At 39.7% G+C, this 26123-nt stretch overlaps 1 protein-coding gene across 2 annotated transcripts in view; it reads left to right on the forward strand.

The window, feature by feature from the left end:
- ctnna2 (catenin (cadherin-associated protein), alpha 2) overlaps positions 1 to 23452 on the forward strand; it is a 307283-nt gene extending 283831 nt beyond the window's left edge. For both annotated transcript variants that reach the window (XM_051384990.1, XM_051384991.1), the window contains exons 14-18: positions 4054 to 4167; positions 10504 to 10685; positions 12044 to 12149; positions 20518 to 20652; positions 22358 to 23452. In XM_051384990.1, the coding sequence (XP_051240950.1) occupies positions 4054 to 4167; positions 10504 to 10685; positions 12044 to 12149; positions 20518 to 20652; positions 22358 to 22645 (825 nt within the window). In that variant the 3' untranslated portion in view covers positions 22646 to 23452. The remainder of the gene's footprint in view (positions 1 to 4053; positions 4168 to 10503; positions 10686 to 12043; positions 12150 to 20517; positions 20653 to 22357) is intronic.
- Positions 23453 to 26123: the final 2671 nt, after the last annotated feature.

The raw sequence follows: 26123 nt of genomic DNA on the forward strand, positions 1-26123 counted from the left end.
GGTTGAAGAAAAACATAATTGAATTCTAAAATTCAATAGAATTCCCATTTGAGATGTTGCACCTGTCACATGATCTGTTTTCTAAAGCTGGCAGAACATTTTACAGCATGTCATGATAAAAATGCTGCATAACAACTTGATACCAGCAGCTCTACTGCCTCACATACCCACTCTGATGTTACAGTATCTGCATTTTTCACCCGAACTGGCCCTTCTCTCTTCACCATGTAATTCATTTATTCAACGTTATGCAGGCTGGAAGGTTTCCCAGTGCAGCTCTGGAAAAAATCTAATTATGGAAAATAATTTGATGTTGGTAAATAATGTAAAACAGGCAGCTTTGAACTGCCCGGGACCAGCTGGCTTCATAATCCCATCCAAGTTCAATTACTTTCTGAGGAAACAACTTGGAAGATCCTTGCTTTCTCTGTTGTCTAACTCCATCATATAGATAGCAAATGTTGGTGCCACATGTAATAGTTTTTTGTGCACACATTTTTTTATGCATCTGTGTTATTTTTCTTCCACTTAAGCCAAGCAATGGCTCCTTTAGAATTTTTACAGCACAGATCTTATGAGCAGTCGATGGATTAAGAAACCAATTCTCCACAGTGTTTAAAAATTGAGGCAGGTCTTGAGAAGAGTGTAAAGCCATAATGAAAGTTCTCGAAAACATAGTTTTCTCCTGGCCTCTATGTACCCGGGTACACACATACATACACACATACAGAGCAGAGCAGTGCGATGCAGTAGCAAGCACTGGATAGAATGGAACATGTATAAAATTGAACAGTGGTTGGAGACTGACAACTGTAATATAACCAGTGTTTACACTTGCTCCCTTTCTCAACAAACTGACCTACAGCCTGTCTCAAAGTTCAACTTTTACTGGAAGTTCAGAGCTCAAGTAGCACTGTATTAAAAAAAATGCAAGGGCCTGCATTGATGGGGTCCTGTTGTTTCAGTCACACATTGAAACACAATCCGAGAGAGTGATTTTAACAATAGATCCTTGAAGTTAAATGATTATCAGATGCCATAATGCTGCACAGTGATTTTACACCTCTGAAAAATTATTACAATAAGAATAATTGTATCCTCTGTTGCGATGATTACCTGGTAAACAGTGGAATTACACACAACAAAGCAATCTACCGAACAATATTGTTTGATGGGAAGGGGTTGCCAGAGTCCTCCCTGTTGGCAGCCATACTGTGCCAACCCAGTAGCCACATTGGATGAATAAGGGGGGTTCAGTTTTCTTCATACAGTGTTAATGTCTGTCTTAACAAGGCCTCAGCCAGTCTGTCTTTGTAGGATAAATATAGCTGCACTGGCCTGTTTGGTTTGCCAGCATCTAAGCTGTGTGTGGTCACGTGTGGTCTATCTGTGATCTAGTGTGGTACTATAGTGCCAGGATACAGCACTGCTGCCCAGGGTATGGAATAAGTATGTCACCATGAGTTGGCAGTGGGTGCAGTTACTGTGGAAATTAGCAGTCATGAATTACCAGTTTCACAACACAGATTAACAAATGTCCACCAAGTACAGACAATTGCAGAGTATAAAATATTACGATTTCAAGGGATACAATAGGAATACAGGTATATAACTAGCAAAACCAAGCAACTTTTTATCAATTAAAAAAAACTGTCCCAAAACTGAGATCTACTTTGCTCATTTAAAGCTATCAAGGACATTTAGACATCTCAAAAATTACATCATTTTAAGTTGTGTAAATGTGCATAAATCAAAATTGGCTGAAGCTATTGTAACCAAACTTCAAAAACTTAGCAATACCCATGTCTGTGATGTCAGTGGCTCACATTATTAGAAGGTGTGTGGAAATTCTTGTATACCCAGTGAATATTGCAGTCGTTTAAGATGTTGCAAGTGTGTCCTTTTTAGACACTCAGGTTGTGAGTTTGATCCCAGCTAAGGACAGCACTCAGTAGAGATGAAGGAAAAATAACACAGAGGTACACATGTTTTCCAAATCTGCTGATTAAGTCCTTCTGATAAGATCCCACTCTCTCTCACTCTCACATTTCACTATGATTGTATCTGTATAATTATATTAGTATTTTTTTTTTACTGTTAGTCACTTCAAACCTTCAGGTTTCATTTGCAGCTAAATACTACCTTTATCAGACAAATATATTTACAAAAAACAACACAACAAATGTGATGTCATTGCCTCAGTGTGAGAAAGTGTGTAGAAAACAAATCACCTCCTCTTGGGATAAAAAGGTCCAGGGTTTAAATCCCCAACTAGCCAATGATGAGGCAGTTTTTTAATTTGTGTGTTTGGATCCCAATCATTGCTCCTTGAGCCTAAATATATATATATATATATATTCACACAACCAGAATCTCTTCTCCATTAGAAGATTTTGTATTTACAAAGTCGTCTCATGTTCAGCAGTGATAGAATGTCAGTGCAACAAGGCACACTAGATCAACTGTTGGGAATACTGAAGAAATCCAGTACAATTACTAGTCCATGCTAGTACACAGTAAATGTCCTGCTTTATAGCCAGTGTAAGCACTGGTTTGTGTAAAATATGTATTATATCTCCGATATAATTAATCATCAGGGAGAAGCAACGTTCTTGCAGTCTATACATAGTGTAACTCATGATTCTTGTTACAAGGATACGTGTGACAGTACTGTGAATGCAGGGCATTTTTAAATGTCAGCATCATGTAGGAATGATGACTTTACACATATACATGCTTTGATCTGATCCTCAGCTCTGCAGCGGAGAAGTCATCCAACAGATGTTACCATGGTGATGTAGCTTAGTGTGTTGAAGGTAGCCGGGTAACCTACTGATCTTTTTTTAGATATTCTTTTGTAGCTACCAGAGAGGAATAAAAATATTTATTAATCATTTAGTCTTTCACTTTGAGCAAATGCAAAAGATATAACTCAATTATATTCCAACCACAAATTGTTTGTCCTCCTAATGCTTTTGTAATTATTTAGCATGGTGGAATAATGATGTGTATTTCTGCTTTTCATTCTAATATTTTCCTTTGAAATGACAAAAGAGAAATCAAAGGGCTGTCATTACTTTTTAAAAGAATAACATTAAGAAATCGCCACACAGCAAAGATTAAATATGATGCATCGTTAAAAGAAAATAAATGAACATAAGATTATTATGCAGAGACAAACTTATAAACATACAAATATTCATTCACACAGATAGAAGCAGTCTGACATTTTATTACAAGTTACTTCCGGTGTTCTCTTTTCCAAGTTTTGCTTTGAAGTAGTTGATCTTGAAAGAAATAACACCAGCCTTGACTGAGACCATTCACAAACTGTTGTCTAATCTGTGAGTCATAGCTTGACGAACTGATTTAAATATGTTTACAAGGCTTTCAATAATGAATCAAGACAAGTATTAGCCAATATCGGAGACAGACTTGTTCATCGTTGATCATTTCGGATACATTTTGTGATATCTAGAATACAGCTTTGACTAGAATATTTGAATATGTTCACTGAGCTAAAACAGTGCATTGTTGTAGTTCTTTTCTGCTTTGACTTCAGGTTTTGCTAAAACCTTTAATAGGCTGAAATGTTGATGTCTTATGTCTATCTCTAATTGAATAATCACGTAATAATATTAATATTATTGAATAGATATTTGTAGTAACAGCTCCACTCTTCTCAGATGTGAAGATTCTTGATAAGTTGTTCGATTTCATAAAGTGACCCAGTGAAGAAAAGCATCCATAAAATCAAACCACTCCATACTGTCAATCCCCAGTGCAAAAGCATTACAGCGAGCCCATTTAATTCACCTTCACTTTGGCTTTATTGTGTGTTTGATCTGCTGTTGAGGAAACCTACACATTATAATACATATAAAACAATAACACAGGGCTATGCTGTCTGTTAGTCAGGATTCTTGCACAATGGGGCCCAAATGCAAGGAAAATGTCCCTTTTCAGCTATACATTTTGGAGTCGTAGGATTTTTGTCTGTTTTGGTTTCATTCTGTCTGACTGTTTACCGACTTTGTCTTTTGTTTCTCATAGACACCAGAGGAGCTGGAAGATGACTCTGACTTTGAGCAGGAGGACTATGATACTCGCAGCAGGACTAGTGTCCAGACTGAAGATGACCAGCTTATTGCTGGACAGAGTGCTCGGGTGAGTAAATGTTCACTTCCCCACTGTGCTAAAACTTCTCTAATGTGCCTCAGCTATGGAACCATAAAAAAGATACAGAAAAATAAAACATATTTTTGGTTTGGTTAAAGGCTGGGCAACCTGCCCAAACTTATCATATATGTGATGTTGGTTGTAGGCTGAGGTGCAAGTTGTATTGCATCCCACCCCAGTACCCACCCTGTACTCTGACCATGCTTCAATCGATTCATGCAACTAGTTCCACTTACATAGCATGAAAGTAAATTTAAATGATCCTAACAAGCGGGATTATTTTAAATAAACACTGTTTGGGGATGGCAGGTGTAAAATTGCAATCACAAACAAAGAAGTAATTACCAAATTCCCTTCAGATGCCAGACAAAAAGACAAAATACAATATAATACTGTGCCAAGGCTTCAGTCACGGTCACCAGGGTCTGGGCTTTGTTGCACATTAGCAATTTTTCACTTGGGCCCAGCTTAAAGAACATTAAGAGGGTATCAGTGCTTGCTTCCCTCCAGCAACACAGAGGCTCTAGCGGTGTGTTGCATGTTGAATGGATTGTGGATGGCAGGAGTATGGCTTGGCCCAATGCCTCTCCCTATGGCACTGGCCTGAATTATACTGCCTGAGTCTCTACACAGTCTGCACACACAGGGGGGTAATGCACAAAGGAGGGAAAAATAAATAAAACCAAAACAGCAGATTATTGTTGCTAAATGTAAGTACTATACAGCTAAAGTCCTGATTGTCACACCTTTTAATTAGTTAATTAGTTAAAACAATAGATAAGCAACTCAGAACATCAGGCCCTACTAGTAGGCAACCTTTCAAACTTTCGGCAAGCTAAAAATACTGCACATTAAAGTTAGACCTTGTTACTGAGCAGCCTTCACTGTGGCCACAAATAATAATGAGAAGTAGACAAGAATCATAAAGTCATCAAAGTGACTATCTTAATATCTGTGATGCAGAAATATCTAGCCAAAAGTTTGTAGAACTTCCTATAAGGAGTTTTTAACTGGTTATGAAGCAGTTGCAATTTAATACTGATACCTCTATATGTCCAACATAAACAAACAAGACCATCAGCGAGAAGATTAGCTATTTCTATGTACTTCTTAGTGTTTGCCACTGGGTCAGATTCAGTTGGATTCCCCTTGAAATCAATGAAACAAAGTGGTAGAAATGCTGCTTTTGCCGCAGGGTTGCCAGGATCAACACAACAACACAACACAAGTTTCTTGTAGGGGCTTTAACATTAGCTAACATTAGCCATCCTAATCTACTCATCCTAGCAGACCATATTTCAGAAGTAGTCTGTAAATCGGTCCTATGTATTTTCCCTGCCACTACTTATCCTGTTGCAGCATTTTAAAAACTGGCAAACAGATGGAAGTTCTCGATGAAATGCCCAATCTATTTTAAAATGATGCATCAGTTTTTAATATCATGCACTGAGAGCGCAGCCAACAAGTCCTTCAAACTAAATGACAAAATATGTTGTTTGTCATTGCCTGCCAAACCAACACAAGTGAGCATTTTTTGAACTGTTGCCCCATTGGCAGAACAACATTGTTATTGCCTTCCACAACTGTTACATCTGAATGTAACTTTTGTCTGATCTGCTATGTGTATGGTTTGGGTTTTTTTTAGGGGCAAAGCGCATTTACTTCTTGTTCAACATTATAGTAAGGTTTTATTTTTGGTTAAATGAGATTTGCTAGAGGTTGGGTAAAGATTACGTTCATGATTAAAAGAAATCCTCCACTGCCAGTAGCAAAGAGGAAACAAACAGCAATCTCCTGTGTCCAAGCCACACTTTTTGTTGACCATTCACATCCATTGCAATGTGTTCCCTGTGACATTATGTGGCTCTATAACAACATCACAGCACTTCCCCACTGGCACCTAAGAGACAGGACTCATAATCCACACCAAAGGTCCTTGTCAGTTAAACTTAAACATACGTCATTTTTGACATTTGAACAAACAACAGATGCTGTTGTTTTTCTTAGGAGGACATTTTCAAGTGGCATTCAGATTTGATTTGATTTTTGAAGGAATCTTTAGTAGTAGAGAATATAAGTTTTATTTTATTAATTACTGATTTAAAAGACAAGTAAAAAAAAAAAAGTAGAAAAAGTTTACCTGTCAAATCTGAAATCCAACCATGAGCAAAAAGAACAGACCCAGGCTTTGGGTGCACAATAGCTGCTCCAGGATGACTGTGGGGGTCCTGGGTGTGAAGTGCTTTGAGTTTGTTGTATGTATACTCCCACTAAGGCTCCCGCAGCGTAACATTGTAGGGCCATCTGAGCTTAGATGCACCAGCGCTGCCACACAAAGGAGCTTCACAGCACCAAACTGTTCACTAGTTTTCCTGGCACTTAACTGTACTTTGAGTGGGCAGTCCTTCTTGGGTACAGTCTGAAGTAGCAGCATGTCCCTTTGTCTAAACTTGTTGCTGTAATACAGTGATATAAGGTGGTTTAAAGGGTGACATGTTCAAGCATCCTTAATTAGCATGCTCCAGTATGCACTTGAGCTTGCAGCGAATAAATGCACAACAATGTATCACAGCGTGTTATCAAACGTGATTACTCCTATTTATGCACTTAGTGCACGTTATCATATACAATGTACTGTACTTTATATCCGGCATACTGACAAACCCTCTCACACAGTTAATTGATATCGCCTGTTTTTCCACTCACAGACACTGTAATGCCCTCGGAGACTAAACATTTACACACGCAGAAGGCAAGCACATCCATAAAAGATGTGTTTGCCGTGAACCACTGGTGATCTGCCCAGTCGGCCTCAGCCTGTCGTGTCAGGATAAAGCTTGCTGTCCTCTCACGGTCATGCCAAGTGCACACTGGTGCTCTGTGTTTCTATTCAAACAGACAAGAGGAAACATAATCCATTTTCTCCATAGGAGCTGACATGAGCACACTGAGGTTTACAGTCATGATCCCTCCAAGCCCCGTCAGTGTGCGGGTATCACACACATGACACAGGCGTAATATCTCACTCTCACTCTCTCGATCTTACTGCCTCTCTCGTGCTCAGTGTAGAAAGAAATAAAATCAAGTCCAGGGCAGTCCCAAGGGCCTTTGTTCCCAGTGCTTCGCCTTGTGTGGTGTTCCACTTGTCACTTCTATTATGCTTACACATAAAACTAAGTCATTAGAGCAAACATGCATAATGAGAAGGCAGAAAAACACACAGGGGAAAGAGGCCTGTGTATGGTGTCTCTTTCTATTAGAACATGCAGACACAAACTCTCCTTCTATAACACACCACAGATAATGCACAGGGAGCCAAACACAAAGTCCCCCACACATGCACCCAACATCTCTTAACACAGTGATTGGATAACACTGTTGATAGGTCATCCATAAAATTGAACTCTGAGTGTCTGGGCAGTTTATTTCAAATGAAACAAATTAAAGTCATTTCAAGACGCCGCGCTCGGTGAAGAAACCCGGAAAGCGTTCTAATCCCTGCAGACGTAGCCGAGTCGCAGAGTGTATTGGCACAGCACTCCCTCGGCCGGATTTGCCACTATGTTAAGCTCCCAAGGCCCGCTCCTTGTTGTTATCAGTAAAGTAGGGGAAGGGATTTGGGGATAAGTGAATTCTAGAGAGTAGGGGGGGGGATCCTGCTCCCCTGACGTCCCAATTGGCTCATGTGTTTACCCCTGTGCTGCAGCTTTCTTTTGTGTTCAGAACCCCTCTCTCTCTCTGATGCTCTCTCGCTCTCTCTCTCTTTTGTCACACCATTTTCAGAGTGAATTTGAATACCAACCAAATCCCTCACTCTCTCTCCCCAACCTCCCTTGATCCCTAATTTTAGAAAAGGAATTTCAAATCCAAATTGTTGAGTTTCAAGAGACTTTTTGCTCCCTTTAGCTGTTTGGAAGAACAGTTCGTCTTGGTTTAATGCAGCTCTTATGTGCAGCAGACGGAGGGGAAAACATTTTGAATATACTTAAAGAAATAGCCATACCTAGAACTACTCTGATTCTCAATTTAGAGTCTCTATCTGACTCGTTACGATGGCATTTAACAAAACCATAACTGTACTTCTTCTAAATGGAATAACCACCATTTTGACACTAGCGGCATACTGCTCAGTGTAATTATAGAAATATGTGAATAATTAATGCCTCAACAGTTGGGTGCAGGAATGATATGAGCAGCAAAGACGTGCTAACGACTGCCCTGTGTCCTGAGGTCAGACAGGGCACTCACCTGTGTCACTAGTGATTAGGCAGACATTATTAGACATTATGTTTTTGGCTATATTAAACATGCAAACAAGCATGCAATCAGCAAACCATAAGCCAGGGAGCCACTGCCTTCCAAGAGCCACAAGCTAGGAGCACAAGCACCCTTAAAGTGTCCTCATGTTCATATTTATAAATATTTGTGCTTTTATTCAAACTGATTTGAATCTAAAAACAGGTCATAATTGAAATCAACAGCATAAATAAATCAAAAATAAGACACAGCTAGTGTTGTGTTATTCAAGACAAATTGTGGCAGCAGGCATGGCAGTGAGTAGAGCACTCAGAACTAAGACATATAATCAAAAGTGTCCATCAGATTCATGCTGCAATGGGAAGAGTGTGCCATGTAAGCCTTGCTTGAACTACTGAACTATCTGGCAAGCTACATTTTATTTGTTTAAGATTTTGACAGGGGACTATTGGTTAAAATTCAGTTATAAAAGCCTGTTGTTGTTCAGGGATCTGTCTGATTAGTCAAGGAACCTATAGAGGTAAATTTGATTTGTAGTACCTACAGTAGTTTTGTCATGTATTAAAGAAATGTTGGTTCAGGGGCCCCAGATCCACTGCCTGCTGTGCACAACCCATAATTCATAGTGACGCGTGCTAGCATACCTGTTAATACAAGTGTTCCCTGCTGGAATCAGTCAGTCTGTTTTAAATTGTTTATCCCTCATTGTGCAGTCTAAATACACATGTATTAAGTTGGTATTTGTTTTAAATGTGAGCAGTGTTTTCACCCCACACACTGTTTAATGGGATTTGTTGCTGCGCTGTTGTTTGTGTGTCTTGGCACCAGCAGCAGAGGAAATCTACACTGGGCTTGAGGGGGCTGGTTTTGCTTGCTTGTTTATGCCGTTCTGGGTTTTTTTTTTTGTTGTGTGTTTTTATTTTCAAGCTAACCGCCATCAAAGCTCTTCTCTCACAGTGATCAGTAGGCCAAAGCTCATGGACACATCTGTTGGCCCGTGATGAGAAAGTTGTGCCTCCATGCTTCTCTATTTCTGTCTGTAATTTCAATTCTCTCTCTTTCACCGCGGCCCCCCTCTTGTCCCTGCTCATTTCCTTTCAAAGAATTTCAGGAGGACAAGTCATCAATATTTTTTGTTTTCATTTTCCTCCTGACACATCTCCCAGGGGACATGAGCTAAGTGACGCACTTTCTCACTGAGCTCACCCCGCACCCCCACACACCAGCTTTGCTGTGAGAGAGGGAATAAGGAAGAGGGAAAAGAAGGACAAGGGCGATTATTTCATTAAGAGAATAGCAAGTCTTGGTGGACAGTCAATAATAGATGAGGTTAAAAAACAATGGTGACTTTTCTTTTTTACTGTACTCGTTTTCTGTCTCGGCCTCTAAAGTCAATAGAATCGACCTAATGGAAACCAGGTTGCTCTTCCTTCCATCTCACCTCCCTGACATAATGTTGAACAAATGCATTATTCATTCTCTCGTCTAAGAAGCGAGGTAATTATACATTTATCTCCCAAATAATACCGGGTACTTACTGCGCCTGTGACCTTGCCACAAGATTTATGCCATTTTGGACCTGCCCCCAAAGGCCGCTGAGGAAAAAATGAAAGCAAAAATGGATTTGCTCTTTATGGATATAAGATGTCAAGGGGTTTGAAAAGGTCCAGTCATTAAATGTAAAGTTTAGAACTTTATTTTGAAGCATTTTGGAAGGGCAGGGATAGTCAGACTCCAAACTTAATGTTCAAGTTTTGTAGGGCGGATTAAAAAGTAGACTGGACAGAAAAAAATAGAACAAATGGTGCTACAGCTTTCCCCTCTATATTCTTTCCTTTATTCTCTTCTTCCAAAACTAATCCCTGTTCTTATTCGACCCTTTCCTCATTTCCCTATCGTTCTCTACTCCCCAACCTTATCTCTTTCCTTTACCTAAATTCTTCTCCTCTGGCATTTCTCTCATTCTGAGCCATCTTCCCAATTTATTCTGCTCAAATTTACTCCCTAACAACCTCTTCCTCCTCCTCTAATGCTTTTGTTTCTTCCATACTCCCTTGTTGCCTGCAGGCCATCATGGCACAGCTTCCCCAGGAGGAGAAGGCAAAGATTGCTGAGCAGGTGGAGAGCTTCAGACAGGAGAAGTGCAAGCTGGATGCAGAAGTGGCCAAGTGGGATGACAACGGCAATGACATCATTGTGCTGGCCAAGCAGATGTGTATGATCATGATGGAGATGACAGACTTCACCAGGTAAAAATAATACCAAATACAAAACAACTAAATTAAAGCCTGCAAAGACATATGACTTCTTTTTTTTTTTTTTTTACCACTTAAAGGCACAATGTAAAGACCACACAGATGTATTATTACTTTACATTATTATACAGTTCATGTGGCTAATTTGTCAGTAACAGTTTCTTATTTACACAACCAGCAGACACACAAACTCCAGAGGGAAAAATAACTGGCTCCTTAGCTGCCAAATGCCAATTTGTTGCTGGGTAGGTAGCATAGAGTGGGTATCTGATTTTTCACAGCAAACAGCTGCCCGCTGTGTCTGAAAACAGGTTGATGAGAGCTGTGAGAGTGAATCAAAATAGAAAAATTGTACCATAAAACCAAAACTGTCGCAAAAACTGGTGATAATTCTCTGTGGGTTCATCACTATGAGCAACCCTTTTCACATACGGGGCTTTTGATCCACATTTTATACAAGCTTATTGCAGCAGTGACTAAGGCAAAGTGACCCAGACGACCTCTGTTTTGATCAGACTATGTAGAAATGCCGGGATTCAAAGATATACTGTAATAGATAATCTGTTTTTCTTGTCGCTTATGTTTACTAAAAGCCAGCAGCTTTCCTCTCAATCTCCCCCATCTGAGCTCAACATATCAGGGGAATGCCTAACTGATGGTAATCTGTATTGTGTATGGGGTTGTGATCGACTCCACAATTATATGGCGTGGAACAAACCAAAAAGAAAAAAATAAAATAAAATCAGAGCCATGAGTGATTAGTCATATTATGGCTGCTGTGCTGTGACTGCACCATTATTACTTGGCATTGACCCTAGTTACTCAGATTGGCATGAACAAACTGAGTGGAAACTTAAGCTGAGCACTGACTAAAAATGAGACATATCACACAGGCTAATACACTTATCTTAGCCACATTAAATTCCCCCCTGTGCTGGCAAATCAAGAAAACACAACACAGATCACAGGCTCAGTTGTTGGCCATTATTTCCGTCTCCTATTTTATTTCCTACTGTAACTGCTTAGAAAATTCTCCCGTTTTGCTGTTAAAAACAAAACTCTTGTTTTTTTGTGCATCAAAGATGTTTCACATCTCTGTGATACATCATTAGGGACAAAGATATACTGTACATTTAACTGTTGTCACATCCTTTATATGGGCTATTGTGTATTGGGGATTGATTGTAATATTCCTGTAATATTCCGCCAGCCACAGCAATTGAACTGCTGTACAAACTTGTGTGACATAGGCTTGAGCTCGGCCTTTAATGGGAAGCTCTGCATGTCTTCTGCTTCTGCAACTCCACCCACATTCTGTTTTTCCGTCTTTCTCACTCGTTGGATTTTTCCAGAGGCAAAGGCCCCTTGAAGAACTCCTCAGATGTGATCAACGCAGCTAAGAAAATTGCAGAGGCTGGTTCCAGGATGGACAAATTGGCCCGTGCTGTTGCAGATCAGGTACCTGTGTCATTCTTTATTGTTACACTTTCTATCAGACTGAAACTGTCTCTAAATATGTTGTCATTGCTGGCAACGGAACACATTTTGAGTTAGAGTAAGTGGGCATGGCCATTGGAAATCTTTAATGTGGGCATTGACAAGCCCAGTTGGAGTGGTGGTGTTGCTGCATGACCTCGTCTCCCTATGGGGCCAACGCTGAGAGAGCAAGACAGCAGAACCGAGTTGTGTCTCTAATATAATTAGCTCCCACCCGAGGTGTTGCATTCATTGTCAGATGAGTACCTCTATAAAACACGCTGACAGACCATTTTCAATATCTAATCAATCGGTGCTGTGCCGAGGGAAGATGGGAGTGAAAAGAAATGTGTGGGTGTATGCTGTGTATGTGTGCATACAGCAAATGAAGTGGGAGGTATTTCAGAATGCAATACTCCAGGTAATGCATAATGTTCTTCTTCATTTCATCTGTCTCTAATAAGCATTGAGAATACACTTAGGCACAAGACTCACTGATTTATTAAGGCAGCCTGTTGTCATTGTAATTGCAACTGCTGTTAGCTAGCAAACCCTTGGAATAATTATTGTTGGTTTCAGTATCGCATGCTGGGCTTCTTTCCAGTGCTGCTTAGATGAAGAAATGTTGGACCTCACATCAGTATTTACAATCACAATAATCAAATACTTTTCTGAAGTCCTGCAGCTCCAACAAAGCTGCTTTAACTTCAATATCCTGCACCAAATTCTAAACAAGTCACAGTACTTAATTGTATTTTGTGCTGTAAGATCAAGAGGATATGTCTCTTTTATGTAAATGTGTGTGGCTATCCATGCAATAATATGAATCACACGTCTATAAAGGCTGCACAGTCAAAATGTTTCTATTTTAAACCTGCATTCATTTATTTATTTGTGCGTGTGTGTGTGTGTGTGTGCGTGTGCAACAAGCTGTAAACACAACATTGACATGTTTGGTGACATTTTATCACCTTATAAATCTGATATAGCAAATATGTCAGCAAACAGTGGCTTATTTAGACATCCAGCAATTTAAGTCCAGTATTCACTCCGTTATGAATATCGGTCACTACAAGTGACCCCTTTCACATTTCAAATTTTAATTAAAGTATTTTAACTGAGGTCTTCTTTACTAAAAAGGAAGGAAGTCCACACAAAAATGACCTGCTTTGCAGCTGGAATTATCCTAAATCCATCACAGGAAAAAAAGCCTTCATCAATATTTCCTGTGAAGGCATTATATACTTATTAAAACAACATTAATTCATTAAGGAGCTGTGATCCTATCCTACTTTGTACATAATCAAAGGAACATGCAGAAGTTAGATTACAGGAAACACACAAACAATTATATATTTGTTATATTTATATTTTCTTTATCCCGTACCTTCTTGTAACAATATGTCCCTTCACAAAAATATGTCAACAAACCTGCTGCTGTTAGCACAGTGCAGAATGCCTGTCAGTTTGAGTGGCCATAGAGTATGCTAAGCTTTCAACTGACCAGAAGGCATCTTTAGTCAAAGCTGGCACTGTTCTCCTCATGTCACACCGTCCTGCTCTCCAGAGCATATTGCACTACAGAATGAAGTTTCAGGCTATGAATGCGTAACTCTGTCTGTTATGCAATAATTACCACAAACAGAGAGATGAAAAGCAAGAGTTTCAGTCTGTATGAGCCTTGTTTATAAACATTTTTGCATGTTTCCATGTGTAAGGAGCATTTGTCCCGGAAAGCATGTCTCATCCAGCGTCACGGCTTGTGTATGTTGTTCAGAGCAGGATCTAGGACAGAAAGAACTGAGTAAGCACAAACATGTGTGCTCTTGTATTAATACTTAGCTCGTAGGCTGCTGATGATCGGAGTTTAACAGGGTTTAGGTGGGAGTGAATCTGTCACATGGCAAATCACCGGCAGAGCCTGTGTCTGAATCAACAGTTGCTGTAATGAAAAGAGCAGGTGGCTTGCCATTTTTAATTCTCACTTAAATGGGTCCTAGACCAGTGTTTACTGAATATTCAAAGCCTTCTGTTGCACTTCCAGAGACATCAGAGCTGTGTCAGGAAATAAAGGGGGCTTGAGGACCTTTTTATTTCCAACATGTATTTGTTGTAAAAGTGTTTTCATGTGAGGCATTTGGGGCATCTGTTAGCCATGCTATTCAGTGAATGAAATGAGTTATTGAAAGTTAAAACAGCAAAAGTTTGCTTTTATCATGCATCTTAGTGGAATTACACAACAAATAACATACCCTTGATTATTTGTCTTCATTCCGGACGAAGAGGACAAGTATTTTGCATTCACACATTACAGTAGGTAACCTGTGCTTGTCGAGAACACTGTGCTTTGACAGTAAAAATAAAGGCTGCTCTACTGCTCTCAGACAGGTCCCTTAAGTAGCAAACCTTGTCGCCATGACTGCACATCAGCCCCATTGATGAACACGTGTGAAGCCAAAGTCAATTCTGCATGGAAGGGTGGGAGGACGGCAAGCTCTTTCATAGTCATTTAAGCACAGCACTTGACGTAGAAAAACCCCTCGAGGCACCTCACCCCATTTCACTCCAGCAATGCCTTTTTTTCTACTCTATTTCTCCCACTCCGTTTTCCCCTGCTCTGCTTTATTCTTTAAGTATGGCTCCTTCAGACAAACACAACTTAAATAGCTGTACAACATTAGATGCACCTACACTGACACATACATTGACTGTTGAAAGTTATGAACAGCAATAACATGTAAGGGTATGCTTCACTCTGCTTGAGACAGGCAGTGTTTGATTGCTGAGTAATTCTGCAGCAGCTTCAGATTTACTTGTGTTGGTGGTCATTGTTGATGTCAGTATAGTTATTTTAAGGTGAGTATTGTTATATAAAGTTCCTCAAAAAGGAGTGAATAGCGCAGTTCTTGGGGGCTATTCTTGGACACAGATTAACACCATTTGGTGCACAAGTGAGTATTTATGGCAGCAGGACGATGTACGTGGGATTGACTCAAAATAAACTACAGTGGCAGTGATCATTGTAATGAAGGAAAGTGTTACCCAGCCACCATGGGGCTCACAATACTTGTCAGTAGGATCAATCCATTGTTTGGTCTTTTCATGGGATTTGTTGGCAGTAACAAAAATTCAGAATGCCGCCTGCCTTAGCCTCTAACTGGGATTTCAAATAGGCTTTTCTTGTTTATTTCCCTGTTGTTACTTTCAAGATTACTCTTCTTTTTTTTTTTGGATTGCTCTTGTGACCTTTTCAGTTTGATAATTGGGTAGTGTTAAAGAATTTAAATAACTTAAGTGTCAAGTTATTATTTATAAATGCTGCTAAACACATGCAAGTTTGAAGCAAAGTATTCAGACTTCTAGGTTTCACTTTAGTTGTCACAGCGGAAGGCTCTGTCGCATTAAATCCAGAACAACAATAGCAAAGCTGTGGTTGCCTCTACTGACAGCAATGAAACCAAGTGTGACTGATGTGTAATTAAAAGGCTTCTCAGTAAAAACAAAAACTACACTTTAACGGGAGCTGGCTACAGAGGAGTCAGTACCGACTATCTTCAAAATGAATGCTATTGCTGAGTGAAAATCTCAGAATTGTCCAGTTTTCAGGAAGTTAGTTGTCTCTAGCTTGACAAAAATGCATATTTGAGTTTATTTTGAGAGATTTTTAAAGATTCTCTCTCTTTTAAATCTAATATTATCCATGATATGTCAGTGTCTCTGCCCCATATGCCTTTAGATGCAAAATTATTAAAAAGTATTTCTAGGTACATAAAGGAACCATGTAATCCTTCTGACGATCTGCAGTGATATCCCCAGAAAGCTTAAGTCTGAGTCACTGAATCTAAAAAGATGTGTATCATGTCTTTGTGTTCAGATTTGACTGAGTTATGAAACACAGTACACAAATTTGGGCAATTAGCGTACTTTACAACCACCTTAACTGCCTCCTCAGGCTGTCTCTGCTGCAGCTCCAACTGTTGACAGTGTTGGTGAGCAGCCAACTCAGTGGGGCAAAACAACACATAACTAACTTCCCATTGTTAGAACACCAGCATGCATTTGTATCTTTCACCTCACACAGTATCTTTGCTTCGCGTCTCTCCTTACTTGCCCCCTGCAAGTCTTTCAGGGAGGCGCACCTCGCAGTTTGAAAACCTCTAACTAACACATACACACAAACGCACATACACACAAATTATTTCCTGTTTTTTTTTTTTTAAATTGGATACTTGCACCCCTTTAAATAAATCAATACAATACAACAATAAATTCCCTGACTGAATTCCTCAAACGTTGTTGACACAACCAAAACCAAAGACTGTGAAAATCACTCACCTATGAAGTATAGGCTATCTCAAACGTCCACATTCTCACCTTACTATGACACCAACTGTATTATGACTATGCTACTTTTTTACTGTTCATACTAATGTCTCAGAAATACTTTATAAGAAGAGAAAAAGAAGAGAAAATGTTTTCATGCTCTCACACCACTGGCTCTCTACTACTACTGATGTGTATATTGTAACATGACAGGTTTCAAAACCATCTTTCAATTTAATGCTAATGTATTTTCAAAAAGAACAGGATGTTTGAAAGATTTTCCTGACTGGGAACACCACTTTTATGTGCAAAATGCCAGACAAAAGACGGATAACAAGCACGGAGTACAGAGTAGTGCTCACTGAGATTCCAGAGACTGGATGAGCAAATAGAAAGATTACCAGTTTTGTTGAAATAACTGACAGGTGACAGCTGACATCACAGGGACGGTAGAAGGCATATTGTGTAACTGTGTGTAACATGCTCTATTTGAATCTGTCATTGTACCATCTTCATGTCCTCATTCTCTCTCTCGAACATCCCCCTACCACACCATAGGCTATGCAATGGAGCAGAAACACAAATACTATAGAAAAGTGCCATAATTAATTATAATAATAATAATTAAAGGGAAAGCGGTGAGGTTGAAAATAGGCTAGAAATGACTACGTTTTACACTCTGAATAATTTAGGAAAGGTCAGTCTCAGCCTGCTTATAAATGCAGCATCAGTTTGAGGTGTGACTTGTGTTTTGACAGACTGCCACACTCTGATAGTGTGTGGCCCTCATTTCAGCACCAGAGTTCACATAATCTTCCCGAATTATCCATCGGGTGCACGGTTCATTCATTTTGGGCTTATTTGTGCGGAAAAAAAACAACACAAAGAGTTTTCTGTACATTTTTCTGTGGACTGAACAGGAAATATTCCAGAAAGCACTGAGGTCAGGAGGAGTTTCGGAAAGGCAGAGTAAATTCTTGCAGTGAACCACACTGCTTCCTCACTATTCTGTAATAAATGCTTTTTTTTCACTATGATGGACAGAGATAGAGATAGAGAGAGCTTCAATGGGCCTGACAAAGTAATGGGCCATACCGTTTATTTACATCAACAGGGAATCTGTGGGAGAAACGGGCTATTAGTCAACTGTACAATAGGGAACAATCGTGTCATGTCTGCATCAAACTTGCCTGGGGCAGCAGTGTGTCTGTGTGTGTGTGCCAGCAGTGTGAAGTGCAGTTAGCAGTGATGCTAGCCAGGACTGGCGGTGCAGTGATAATGCCCAAGGAGAAGCTTCCCTCTGCCTCACTGGCTGCTCTATGAGCTAGCAGATCCACCCCAGTCTGCATTCAGTGCCATTTACTGAGAGAAAAGCTGGATGCTGGTGGCAGCCTTGGTCTTATTTACTGTGTTGTTGAAAATCCTGCCTTGATAGTGGCCAAAACTATTAATGTAAATCACACCTTGAGTTGCTCTTTTTCCAATTATATTTGTAGGTTGAAGAAAACAAACATTTGATTTTGGAAGGCTGTGCTTTACTCACTATTTGTGACCATCAGTGAAGGGCACTTGTGGCCAATCAATACTATTTGTCTTCTGAAAGAGAAAAGGAGAGGATTCATGGCCAGGAAAGCTGCATGTCCTGGAGGGGGTATATTCATATCACAGCTCGATGTTTAACTTGCCACCTCCCTTCTACCCGAGCCCACAAGACAAGGAAATGAGCTGTGCATGTCCCCACACAGTGCTGCTGAATGTCCTAGTTAGGAGGGCCGTTTAATATTAATGACTAGGGGAAAGGTGTTGCTACAAAATGATGCTCGCAGTGTTTAAGCAGCTGATGCAGTGTTCTTAACCCACTGGGAGGTTAGTGGGCCATAGCTGACACCTGGAAGGCTTCCAGATGGAATAATAGGGGAAAACTGTGTGATAGTAGGAGACCTGAGGAGTCTGTCTTCATATTCCTGTTTGGTCCATTTGTTGCTCTGAATGATTGGTTTCTTCACTGTTGAAGTAGCACAAAGGCCAGCAGGACCAGGTCAGAACTTCTAGTTCAAACAAAAAAAAGTGAGACAAGACAAGAAGAAGATGGATACATAGAGAGCTTGTTGTGGAAGCAAGTCTATGTGTTTCAAAGTATTATGTCCATTCGAGTTTATGGATCTGTTTTCTTCTGGGACACCTAGCTGTGACAAACTTGTTTTATGTGAAATGAATCAGTTTGACACCCTGCAGTGTAACTCGACTTGTCTTTGAAACTCAAACTTGCAACAAACCACCAATGAAACGAAATATTGAGCTACATCTTCCAAGCTCAGTGAAACAATGTAATTAGTGACCCAAAATGCTGGAATCCTACTGTTTTTGTTAGGATTGTTATCCTTGTTTTTGCTTGCTTTAAAACAGCCTCAACATCCCCATGGTTCCTATAACAATCCAATTTGGTGGAGAAGTCACATTTCAAACCTATTTGGAAAACACATAAACACTTTAAAACCAGATGGTACTGCTGTAATAAGCAGCTGTAGATTTTGAGAATAATCCCTGAAATAAGGCCAAGAACCTTTTTTTCCTCCACATTCTTTGGCTCAATGACAGAGCTAGTGCCTTGATGGCATCTACCACTCGACTGCTTCCAATGCATGAGGTCTTGGGTCATTGCTGGCAAGAAGGAACTTTACCACAGGACATGAGAGACGCCAAGATCATCACCCTCTACAAGAACAAGGGTGAGAGAAGTGACTGTAACAACTACACAGGCATCTCCCTCCCCGGCATCGTAGACAAAGTCTGTTCCTGAGTCATCTTGACTTGTCTGCTTGCTGGCCGAACACGTTTATCCAGAGTCACAGAGCGGCTTCTGATCTAAAAGGTCAACAGTCGACATGATCTTCTCCCTGCCGCCAGCTCCCTGAGAAGTGCAGAAAACAGCAGATGCCTCTGTGTCGCTTTCATTGACCTGACCAAGTTATTTGATCTGGTTAGCAGGGAAGGAAGTTTTCAGATTCTCCTAAAGATAGGCTCTATACCAACACTGCAGTGATTGAATCATTTTATAACAACATGAAGTGAACAGTGTAGTTCTCTCTCTTCTGAGCCCTTCAACCTATGTAGAGATGTCAAGCAAGGCCACCTGCTCTACAAAGATGTCTGCAAGAGAGACATGAAGGCTCTTGACATCGACACCAAGTCCTTTGAGTCTCTTGCAGCAGAATGCACGAGATGGAGACGCACTACGCACCAACACCTCAAGACAGGGGAACAGAGACTGACAGACACTGCATCAGAGAAGTGGGCCTACAGAAACAAGCACTGCAACATGAACAGACCTGAAACCATACACGATACAACCTCTGCAACAGAGACTGTCACTCTTTCACAGGACTTCTCAGTGAAAAGAGACACTGTGCCAGAAAGGCAAACATGATGGACCCTGACCAATGGAAGCCATTGTAATGATGGATTTAATTTCTGTCATGATCATATGCACTTTCTGTCAGCTAACCTACCTTTGCCTCCACTTTTAACATTAAAATAAACATGTAATTCACTGATTAACCAAACACCATTTTGGCTGTGATGCTCCAATTGGAAGAAAAAAACTATTTTTTTTTACTAAAAACATACAAACAAGAAGTGAGATGTCATTATGCTAGTTTGGCCAATAACTCCTAAAAGATAGAATCTGACATAAGTGGGACTGTGTGGCTTAGTAGATTAAGTGGTGATCAGAAGGAAAATGGAAGATAGGTCCATATAGATATCAAGCTTCTCTATGACTATGTGAGCCTGTAAATTATGTAGCCCTGTAGTATGAGTCAAGATTTATTTATGACATGTTTTCCCTCTGTTGTTGTTTTTTATATACTGGAGTCTGTCTATAAAAATGTGCCATGCACCAAGTCATTCAAGAATAGACACGCTTAATAAATTTGAGCGTGTAAAATCACACCAGTTGCTCACTTATGGCTATTCATTTCTTTGTGTGTTTTGACAATGTATTTCCTTGTGCCTCTTTTCCATTCAGTGCCCCGATTCAGCATGCAAGCAGGATCTGCTAGCCTACCTGCAAAGAATTGCCCTGTACTGTCATCAGCTCAACATTTGCAGCAAGGTGAAAGCCGAGGTTCAAAATCTGGGTGGAGAACTCATCGTGTCTGGGGTAAGTCTATCCATACAGAGCAGTTAATGGCCAGCTCCACTATCTCTGATGTTCTAAATAGGTTTTTAGGGTTGAATCACAAGACTTGGCTAATTTAAGACCATTTTTATGCACCACGGGTGGGCAAATCTTTTAGTTCAAGGTCACGATGAAGCTTGGAAGACCAGATGAAGGGTCCTGCAGTTTAAGGCTGATGTAATTGTTTCAGATTGATTACCATCTAATAATATCAAAAAGATGCACCGCAGACTTTTTTTTCCATTTGTATTTTTCATGCCTCATGAATCCTATCACTGCTCAAAGTCAATTCAGTCAATTATCCCATATGGCTTGCTTTTGACATTTAACTTTTAACTTAACTACTACTTTTGCTGCATATTCTCCATTTCAAAGGTTTCAGTTTCAATGGAAAATATTGAATAGTTTGACCAGAGTTATCCTCATATTAATGTAACTCTCTTTTTAACTTTCCTTTATAATTATTTTGTACTAAAAAGTTGTTTAATGCATGTGTTGTTTCAGCAGCAGTCAGATGTATGTTTTTTCTTTTAAATTAGAATTGTTAGAACGCTTTATCATCAACATAATCATGTATTGGCTGTAATTGGCTCTATAACGTGATCATGCAATAAACTTTTTGCTGTCTTTATGGATTAGTTTTGTGTATCTGTAGACATGTATTTTGTTTTAAGTGTGTTTTTTTCAAATTAAACTAATATGGTATCATGTCCATTTTTATTTAATATTTAATTTTAAAATTTTATTTAATATGTATAGCACAAAATCACAAATTTGCCTTGGAGGCCTCATACAATCTTAATTCAGACCCTCAATTAAGATCATGAAAAACTCCACGAAACCAACATATTTAACAGGCAGAAAAAGGGAAAAACATCAGAAAGAGCAACAGAAGTGAGATCCCTGTTGCAGGACAGGCAGACATGCAATAGAGAACACTGATTCACATTAAATACATTTTCAGAACTGTAACAACAAAAAAACAAAACAATATAGATCAAATGTGTACAATTTTAAAAAGATGTTGATTTATTCACAAATAATTAAGAGATAATAATAAATAATAAATAAGTGTTTGGTTTTAAATGGACAAAAAAAAGCACCGCATTGAATTCAGATTTTCTATCAGGAGAGAAAAGGTGAAGGTTCCTTATTAATAACACTAGTATGATTTGTTCCTGTAATTAAACTGTAATTAAAATCAGATTTGACTTTTATCTTTGCTTTGGGTTTTCTTGCATCTCATGTTGATACAGTTCTTCATGATTTCTCAGGACTCTATTATATCATTCGTCTCACATGAGATATGCAAGCCCTGCTGAGATTTTAACCTTTTCATGGTGGCCAGCTGGAGTCCACACTCATTAAATCTAAGCAGTTGACTCGTCTCAGTGTGAGGTAGGAGGAGGAGGCCCACTGGCCGTCGACCCTTAAATGTCAGCCAAACAAAACAGAAGGAGACAGAGGTACACCTGACCCCTGCCTCTGCTAATTAAGAACTGCTAAAATAAGATGTCATGTAGCAAGGGCCATGCTTTCATCCTTTTTAATTGCCAGTTGCGGCACAGACCTCCTAGGTAATGTATGTAGCTAATATGTCCTATTGTTCTTGTTAAGTGCTTGTCCTTTTTTTAGCTGACCCTAGTTTTTCTCTCTTTCCCCTCCAACTCTCCTTGCCCTCTTGTAGCTGGATAGCGCCACCTCCCTGATCCAAGCAGCCAAGAACCTAATGAACGCAGTGGTGCTGACTGTAAAGGCGTCTTATGTAGCCTCCACCAAGTACCAGAAGGTGTACGGAACTGCGGCTGTTAACTCACCTGTGGTGTCTTGGCGCATGAAGGCCCCTGAGAAGAAGCCTCTGGTAAAAAGGGAGAAGCCCGAGGAGTGCCAGACACGTGTGCGACGAGGCTCCCAGAAGAAACACATCTCCCCTGTCCAGGCCCTCAGCGAATTCAAGGCCATGGACTCCTTCTAAGAAAAAAAAAAACGTCATGCTAACTCAAGAAAAACAACAAAACATGACGGTGACAAGTTGAAGAAAAAGTCCCTTTTTACATTGTGTTAATCCACCTGTTTGCCCTGTGTGTGCTTGGTGACACCTCAGGAGGACTACAGTACATGTTAAACTGCCACACTACGGCTCCTGTGAACACTGTGGGCCTTATGGCTCACAGGAAGCCAGCGCACACCTAACACTATTTATCGATCTTATTGTAGCTTAATATGTGAGAGCCAAAATGTGACACAAGTACTTTTGAAATTATGGGAGTTAAAAAAAGAGACATATCAGAAGAAGAAGAGTGGCATTTAAAATATTTGTGGCAGTCGATATCCTGCTTGTATACACATTTAAACTGTATGAAAGGAAATCCTGAATGGTTCAGTAGAGGAGTTATTCTGAAGGGAATATGTCAGTGTTGGTATGCTCCCTCTTGGTATTTTTTTTTTTTTTCAATTTGAATGTAACCTGTAGTGCTAGGAATAACTTATGTTTAAGATACCTGGAAGTGTCGGCATCCAAGTAGTTTCCATGTTCCTGATAATTATAATAATAATCCATATGGTGTTTTTTTCCAAAGCACACTTATGGTCTATTGTATTGCCTTTTTAAATTCCATTTATTTAATGATTACATCACTAACTATGATGACCTTGATTGGAAGTTGTGTAGCGTATAAATATAGACAGAGAGGTTTGACTAGTTGTGGTTTGCTCAGAGAATAGAAATCCCTGCATACAGTACCTTTATATTCACCCTTCTCTAATAAATCCCTCAACTTGACCTTCAAAGTTTCACGTTTTTCTTACCGTCACATTTGCAGCACTCTGGGTACAGTATAAATATGCGAGTGAGTATTACAACTGTGATGCCTTTTTATTAATCTGAAGGACCCGACATAATCATTAGAAATTGCCATGCAAGACCTGCTCCAGAGGAGACAAAAAATCTATTAGTACTAAAAGCTTACAAAAATGGCCGTATTGATTCAGGGTCACAGGTCAAGTCCCATTACTTCACTGTGACTTGAGATAATTAGTTGTGGGTCAGCAATGTTACTCCTGTCTTTGTGGTATTTTATCAGGTCCTCCACACAAAAGTCTAATACACTTACCAAACTAGCATTAAACGCAGACATTTTTAGCTGTGTGGCTATGGGGATGGTGGTGTCGATTGTCCGCCACTTTGGTCCAGACTGAAATATCTACTACATATAACAACTATCAGATGGATTGCCACTGACAGTCATGGTGCCCAGAGGATGAATCCTACTTACTTTAATCTTTTGACTTGCTCTGTAGCACCACCAGCAGGTTTAATAATGGTAATATACTGTGTATGTATATATATATACATATACTCACTTATACTTATTAGCATGTATTATATGCTAGTAAGTTTTGTTATCCCCTGACTTTTCCTCTAGCTCCACCATAAGGTTGACTTTGTTTTTTAGAGAAACAACTACTGGATGAAGTTGAAATGTGGCACATTCATGTCATGCTGAGAATGACTTTCATGACTCTATCTAGGGCCACCATTAGGTAAAAATACTTGTGTTGTTTTATGACCAAATACCTTCAAACGAATGACATTGCCATCAGCCTCATTGCCTAATTAACACAAGTCAGCATGAACATTAACATGTTACAATTGTCATTGTTATCCTTTTCACATTAGCATTTAGCTCAAAGCAAACTCCTAATCTTGTTATTATATTTCCTTAAAATACAGTTTGTCTGTTAGCTTGCCATCCATGTATTGAACAGTTAAGCTGTATCTATTTCTCATGGTCTCAAAGTTAACTGCTGACTCCATGTCAAGGTATATAAGCCAGTATTGACCACTGAAGTCCTTGTCAATCTCTCTTAAGCCCGCTGAGTTGTTGAGGGGAAAGAAAGGAGGGATGGGGAAAGAGGAACAGCGGTTGGACAGCTGGGAAACATCACCAGTCAGCAAGGCAAGAAACCCAAACTGTGAAGTACATAGCTTGTCTGGTCTTTGGGAAACCTGGCTGCAACCTCCTTTCATGCCAAGTGATTCCAGTGAATTACTTCATTTTAAGAGACATCACAATGCATTCCTTTCAGAAAGCGGCTCTATCAAGCCCCTGCAGGCATCACGACACAACCCGCCATTAAAACAGGGAGAGCAAATCAATTGATTGCTTAACACAACCTTGATCTCTCGTGAATCAAATCAAAAGCATCGACAAGCATAATTGTCCCAATAACGGCTCACAGGACACTAGTTTAGATAATTCAGCAGTTTAGTCGCTGATAATGAATAAGGTCTTTATGTATCCACATTGTACCGCTAATGGCCATTTAACACTACATGCATCAGGCATCCGTGCATCACCAAAGTGTGTTTGGGAAACAGGGCCACATGAGAGGAGTTGTAACACGGTCCAGTTAATGGAGGGATTAATTCCTAGCTGTGGCGCTGTCTAACTACAATAATCCTTGTGTGTATCCATTTCTGCCGTCCAAATAAACCATGACATGATGGCTGACAGCCTGTTCTCTTTGAAAATTAGGAAGAAATAATTAAAAAGAAATAAAGATGGGTAGCTGAAATGCCACTGCAGTGTAGGATATTAATACTTTGATTTGAGAGATGTCTTCATGGGATGTGCTCTATTAAAAGGATTAAAACAGAGTTCTAATCTAGTTAAACAAACCTCCCTCAGACCAACTATAAAAATAGACGGAGAGCAAAATGACTTAAAAGTCCCTGAGGCAGAATGGTGATGAACAGTATACAACCAGCTGTTGCAATATGGTTTTTGGCTTTCAGTCTCTGGTGTCAGATGACTTCTGACACTGAACACACTGGAGACTCTGCCATCTGCACAGATGGACATGCCATAAAGGGACTTCTTTCATGGCAACGGTTTTATAACCTAACACAAAAATTAAATCAGAGGAAGTGGACTTCGAATCATCTTCGACCTGATGTCGTACTTTTGTCTTTTTTTAACCCATTCACCAAGGTTTGAAAGACTTGAAATGGTTATTAACTGAATCAAAACATTATTTCTGAAAAGACAGCTCAAGTGTCCTTTAATAAATATTTGCAGTGGAAGAATTATTTCAGCTTGAACCCCATGACACATTCATTACAGATAGTTTTGTGGAGAGATTGAATTAAACCTCAAGGGTTGCCTTCTTTATTTTATCTACGTTTAGCTCTTTAGATGTTCTTCCAGGAAAGGGTCAAATACTAATTCTTATTTTCAAGGGAGCCAACAACTGGGGAGAAGCTAGACATTTCATGATTTTCTCTGAATGCTAGGATATGCTCTGCAAAAATATGGATAACACACATACATACACACACACACACAGCTCATTTTAAGACCGTGTGCCAGTAATTTCTCGCATGCATCCTTCAGCTTCAACTCAACTCCTTGAATGTGTCTGAAGAGGTCAAGTGTGCATGGTATTTCAGT

Source organism: Dicentrarchus labrax, unplaced genomic scaffold, assembly GCF_905237075.1.
Source record: "Dicentrarchus labrax unplaced genomic scaffold, dlabrax2021, whole genome shotgun sequence".
In the NCBI taxonomy this organism is placed as follows: Eukaryota; Metazoa; Chordata; class Actinopteri; family Moronidae; genus Dicentrarchus; species Dicentrarchus labrax.